General features: G+C 36.8%; 1 protein-coding gene across 1 annotated transcript in view; it reads left to right on the top strand.

The window, feature by feature from the left end:
- The first annotated feature begins 1959 nt into the window (after positions 1-1959).
- Positions 1960-6330, top strand: part of LOC140160041 (uncharacterized) — an 84357-nt gene continuing 79986 nt past the window's right edge. The window contains exons 1-3 of the mRNA XM_072183313.1: positions 1960-2281; positions 2542-2613; positions 3614-3685. Coding sequence (XP_072039414.1) covers positions 1960-2281; positions 2542-2613; positions 3614-3685 — 466 coding nt within the window. The remainder of the gene's footprint in view (positions 2282-2541; positions 2614-3613; positions 3686-6330) is intronic.

The following is a 6330-nucleotide window of genomic DNA, read 5'->3' as shown; positions in this document are numbered from 1 at the left end:
AGTAGAGGTGGTTGAGAGAGCATAATATAATTATTATGTTTAGCACATCCCATAATCGCATTCACAGTCATATTTACTGTTGTGTAAATTTGCCCTAATATCTGAGAATGTTCCTGCACGTATTTAGAGCAATTATTACAATCATGGTTATTTTATTTTGGTGTGGCCATCTGATATATAGAGTATATTATAGACAGGCTTGCATCCAGAATTTATTCATTCAAAAATGGACCTTTGTAATTTTTTTTTAAATAAAGGGCCAATTTGAACGTTTTTACCAATAAAAGTGGATCTCTTGTGAATTATCCTACAAAAAAGGTCTACTTCCCAACGTTTTTACAGCAGTAGACCATTTCATTTGGATTGGCACCGGCGGTGCAACCCCCTGAGCAATCTGAATATGAAGGAAGTAGAGGTACTGTCCTCATATTGTGGTTTTGAGGAATGTTAATAATCATTACACAACACTGAAGTATTTTTTTGGTTTGAATATTTGGTTACACGCTTTATGCTAAATAACGCTTCCACTTTACGTTTCTTTTGTTCGCTTTAAACGCTTTGTCAACCACTTTACACGTATACCATTATTTTTGGTACCAATGACCTAATGACTATTTACGCACGTGTCTGTCGGTTTTTCTCTATTCAGTAATAAAATTCCAAAATAATTATCCGCATAATCTTGCATATGACACACTATGATATCGTACGAATACCAATCCCTTTACGCTGTTCTTTTTGATACCCAAGACTAACTTCGGATCGGAAATTCTCTATTCAGTAATATTCGCCGTCGAAGTGACGCTCACGCGGTACCGATGCATTGAACCCTAGATGTCAAAGAAAGGCTGATCACTCGCACCTGTAAGATTAGTATCGTTGAAAAGAGCGGTATTGTATTAAATCTATGTTTGCTGAGATACGCAGGTGACTAGTGCAATCTGCTTGTAGTGCAGGGCGATCTATTCAAAAATTGTATTCATCTATTGCTATGATAGTTAATCCGATTATGACGTCACTTTTAGTGCATGACACTAAATGACTTTTTTAGTATTTGTCATGGGTCAAATGATATGCTTGTACATATTTTTATTGAACTATAATTGTGAATTCAATATGTGTTTGAGATATCTTAAGGGGAGACCACTTTCGATGAAATCGAGTTAGTTTTTAATGTTGATCTCTGGGTATGAAATTTTTGACATTTGATCTATTCGACCTTATAGCTCCTGAACTAAGTACAATAGAAATAAAATGGAATTGACTTTTTTACTCCCTGTGATGAGAGGAACAATTTGAGATACATCATGATGGGACCATTTTTGCCCCATTGTGACCATTGACCTCTCGTGGAAACCACGGGGGGCATAGAGAAAAGGGAACCAATCAAATCCTTATCATATCAGCTTTAAGGATACCATAACAAAGGGTTCCACTAATGTAGGAAAATAAAATCCCAGACCCATGACTGTTGACATCAAAATGTATATATGATACGGCTATACTTTTCATCCCAATTAAAAATGCCCTTCTCCCTTGTATAAATATATTTGTAAGAAAGAAAACTATCACTGGACTTGCTAAGATACGCATTATGTGGTATCCCAAAGACCCCCATTTGACCCCAGAGATCAAATATTATCATTCATGTTGTCCCCAAAGAAGTCCCCCCAGCCCATATTTGTCTTTTTTTACCCCCAAAAGGCCGGCTTTCGCTCCCAAGACATTAAAAACTCCTACTTGGTACTCCATCTGCCCCGGGAAGAACCCATTTTAGGATCTCCCTCCCTCAAAAGCCCCTCATTCTGTAGCATTTGTCCACGACCCATCCATTTCTTTAGCATTTACCCACACAGACATTCCAAGACCGTGTTGTAAACAGCACATGCATATCACTTTACTATTGGAGCGCCCCTCCCCCTCCGCCCGGTCCCTTACCCTCAAAGTGTAAGGACTAAGATGTTCATTATCTTCACAGGTGTTACGCTGCGGAGCTCTACATCTCAACCAAATACCCAAACCGTATTAATAACAGAAGATGAAAGGACCCAACAAACAGCTACTACTCCACTCAGTGAAAGTAAATCTACAAGAGGCACAGCGGCAACACATCATGAATCTGCCACTCCTCTAAGCCCTACTGAAACATCACAAGCAACACAACCTGAATCTTCCACTCCTGCAAGTTTTGCTGATTCAACTTCAGGAGTATGGGTGACCAAATTTATAACTGAGATAGTGACAGAAATATTATCAACTGTTCCATACACAACCGCAACATGTAAGGAAGTAATTTTTGATCAGAACTATAACGATTGGCCTATTGTTGGAATTGAGGCTGAATAACATTGATAAATAACACGTGTAAACAACAAAAACGTTTTGAATTGTATCAATAAAACATTGAGAATAACACTTTTCCCACAAAAGGTACGTGTTTATGAATAATGCAAGACGCGTAATTTTAATGAATAATGATATTATCGAGCAACCTGCCTGGGCAGGGGAAATTATCTACCTTTTGTTTGTTTTTATCGACAGGCAATGGATCACCAACAGAAACCACCAGTCATATCAATCCTACTGAATCACCATGTATGTCCACAGTCCCTGGTATGTAGCACAATTCAATGTTCTATTTCTTCAATCATTTTCACAAAGTAAAAATGTTTCAAGTATATTACCTAAAGAGTAATATATTTGCATATTTGATGGCTATTGTTACCAGGCAACTTTTATGTTCTTTCAATAACTTTAAGACGATATCCAGTAGCAAAAGTAAATTATAATTCTATTTGATGGTATCGTACTATATCCTATTCATTAATTTCATCACATTACAGACCTGAGGCTAAATTACATGATCAAAAACTTTTTTTTTTAAACCAGTGACAAATTATTTTGAATATATTAATAAAACATTGAGAATAACAATTATTCCATATTCTGCAGGAGGTATTATTATAAAGAACAAAATATCAATTGTTTCAATAATATGTCGATAAGCTATTTTGCTACGTGGAAAGTAGTAAGACAAAACACTTTGTCAGCATCTAAAGGCATCAAGCATGATACCACCTGCCAGGGGAAGAAGATCTTTTGTTCTTACTTATGGTGTTGGAAGCCCCTTGGGAAACTTTAAATAATATCATCAGAGAGAGACCCAGCTCGCAAGCATTCAGTGCATCAGAATAAGATGAAAGATTCTTGCTCAGAACTATCCTGCGAGCCTTTGAATAATAGAGCAAGTTCTTTTCCAAATTTGATCGTTGTTTAATCTTCACATCTGATTAGAGCAATTAATTGTTGTACACTTTTTTATGTTGTTGTTGTTTGTTTTTTTTTTTTTTTTTTTTTTTTTTTTTTTTGGGAGGGAGTTATTAATCTCCCAAACAGGTTGTGTGAATTTCATTTGGGGTATACCAGAATGGGTAACTCCATTTGAAATCTATACCGCCTGTGTGGGAGATTAAAGTCATGTCTTACATAGGGCATATGTATTTCAACTTGAATAGCCAATTGATCCAGGGATCAGAACATAAGCTATATATAACTTACCCATTTTGTTATACTGTACTGTTCTCATATGATTCCTTTTGTGTTATAATTGCAGCTTTTACAGACCCCTGCATTTGTAAAGACTGTCCACCTACATTTAATATCAGACGTCCACAATTACCTGAAAGTAAGTAAGCTACTTTAATAGTGACGTTTTGGGTACATATTGATTTTAAAAACCACCTGTTACAAATACATGTGTCAACCCATATATCTTAGGTCAGGTCACTTTTCAGAATTTCTGGAAATGACAGCGGGGGGGGGGGGTGTATACAACATTTACTACTTCATAAAAGCTTCATATTATATAAGGATATTGGATGCATTATTATATGCCTTTGGCTCGGTCGGAATTTTCGTGACTCATGTGGTATATTCTCGTATACTCAAAGCCATCTAATAATATATAATTGTATAATACAATATATGCCGAATCAACGTAATCGAGGGTGTCCATTCTGTCAGAAAAACACAATCGAAATGTTCAAATTTCCTCGCCACAACGAGAATTTAAAATTTAGTCACACCCCCGCCACAACGAGAATTTAAAATTATTTAGCCACACCTATGCTCGCACAGATCGTGTTTTCATCTTTACAAGAAGTAGACACTGTAAAGATGAAAACACGATTTTAGATAAATAGCGCCATCAGTGTTCACCTTTTATTTAAAATGATATGCTATTAAACAGCCGTTATCTGAAGATAGTTGATGAAGTAGTGTGCTCGTCTGAAGATAGCTGATGAAATAGTGTACAAGGTTTTGGTGCCATTTACAGAGCAATAGGTCGATTTTCCCCGTGTCATAATTCTCAATCAGCACCCCTAGCCCCTGGCTCAAAGCGCATCCTATCCCGTTCAAAACGCCCGCTGCTTTTCCCCTAATCTCCTTCTCAGTCGGTTTCTGTTGCTCCTAGGTTACTCGTAGCAAATAACAAACCGTCTGAAATCGAGCAGAAGCAACAACCCCTCTGATTGGCGCCAACTTTCCAGTTAATAAACAGAAAGGATCCTCAGGTGATTTAGGGGTACAATCCACGCTCAGGTGGATTAATGTGCTATCTACCTGATCCTCTCTATTAATGGACTACATTTTACCTATATAATTATACTGAGCCAAAAAGTATCCGAACACTTAAAACAAAAGCCATATCTTAAAGACACTAAATCTCAATTGCAAAATAAAGTAGCCAATAAATGGAGAATTTGTTCGGCACGATGTGATTTTATTTAATTAAGCTGCACTCAATTAAATAACAAATGGTCTACTTTATTTTGTAATTTAGTTTTATTGTATATGGCTTTTGTTATAAGTGTTCGGATACTTTTTGGAAGCAGTATATTACTGCGAGGAAGGTGTTACGCAGCCTATAGCGATTCCACCCGGTCATTGGACCATGATTAAGCACACATAACAATAAAAATAAAAATGGGTGACGGGTCGTTGCTAAGTATAACGGGTTGTCTATAATCTTAAAGTTACGCAGTCACCTTTTTTATTGCCCGACGGGGCTTTTGTATATTGAAACTCCATTAGTTGCAAGTCCTCACTATTGAAGTCTACGGCCTCACACCTGCCGGGCTGGCAGCCTTGATATCCTTTCTTGATACTGGGCCCCCAGCCCGAACTCTGGGCTTTAAAATATCAAGGCTACAAGCCTGGCAGGACTAAGGCCGGAGACTTCTATAGTGAGGACTTGGAACTAATATAGTTCAAATATATAATAGCCCCGCAGGGCAAGGAAGCAACGCGTGATCTTAATGTAACGTTGACCAACATAGGGCGTCAATATAGTCATCTAAACTGCTCTATAGTGTCAGTTTAAAGCCATATGCAAACTGACTATATACGGCAGTTTAGTTAGGAGACCAGGTTGAGTAGACAGTTATTATTTCACCATTTTGAGTAAAAACATAATCGAAATCGTATATTATGGTTTTAACAGAGTGTGTGATAGCGGTAAAGAAACTTGCAAACAGGGTGAGACCAAAATAAAACAATGGTTTGACCAAAAATACCAGCAAAAGAGTGCTCAAACAGGGGAATGGGAGCTAATGAACTCTAGTCATTTTTCCAAATACAGGGCATCCGTTATCATGATTATAAACTAGGTACTTTGGCCCATATGAGGTGAGGCAAATTTTGTGAAGTTAATTATATTATCAACACTCTTGGTAGATGTAAGAGCAGGCAGGTATGTCACATAAATATGCTCAAAAAGTATGTTGAATGCGGTGACAGCGAATCACATCTACATCAAGTGAAATTTATCAACAACAACAAATAATACATGTACTCTAAATAAAAAATTAAAAACATGAGTAAAAAGAAAATAGACCAACAAAAAAGAGTCTATTAATTAAATTTTTACTCCCTTTGAGTAATTTTGCATTTGCAGTGTGTTAAAACGAATGAGCCTAATCAGTTCAATGCACAAAAATAACAGGGCAGGTGAGCTGCTGAGGTCGAATTTGCTACAGCGTTAAATCGGCTTTAAGAGTGCCGTATAAATCGTGTTCACATTTAACCAAAAAGAATGCCACCTACTTGTATAATGAAGTATTATGTACAGCCTTCTGTATGTTTTATTTATTTGTATTGTTGGAATATCGGGTGAGATTAAAATAAATATCAACTCGTTAAAAACCGCTTTACAAGACTAGTATTGGCTACAATTCTCTACGAGAGAAACACTAACAAATGCGGTTGAAAAAATGCTCTCAAATTAAAGCTGGTACCAGAGATGTTAGGTAGTGAAAATATTATAACTTT

Source organism: Amphiura filiformis, chromosome 1 (assembly GCF_039555335.1).
Source record: "Amphiura filiformis chromosome 1, Afil_fr2py, whole genome shotgun sequence".
Classification (NCBI taxonomy): domain Eukaryota; kingdom Metazoa; phylum Echinodermata; class Ophiuroidea; order Amphilepidida; family Amphiuridae; genus Amphiura; species Amphiura filiformis.
Note: the sequence above shows the minus strand (reverse complement) of the source record. Positions and strands in the feature narration are given on the sequence as shown.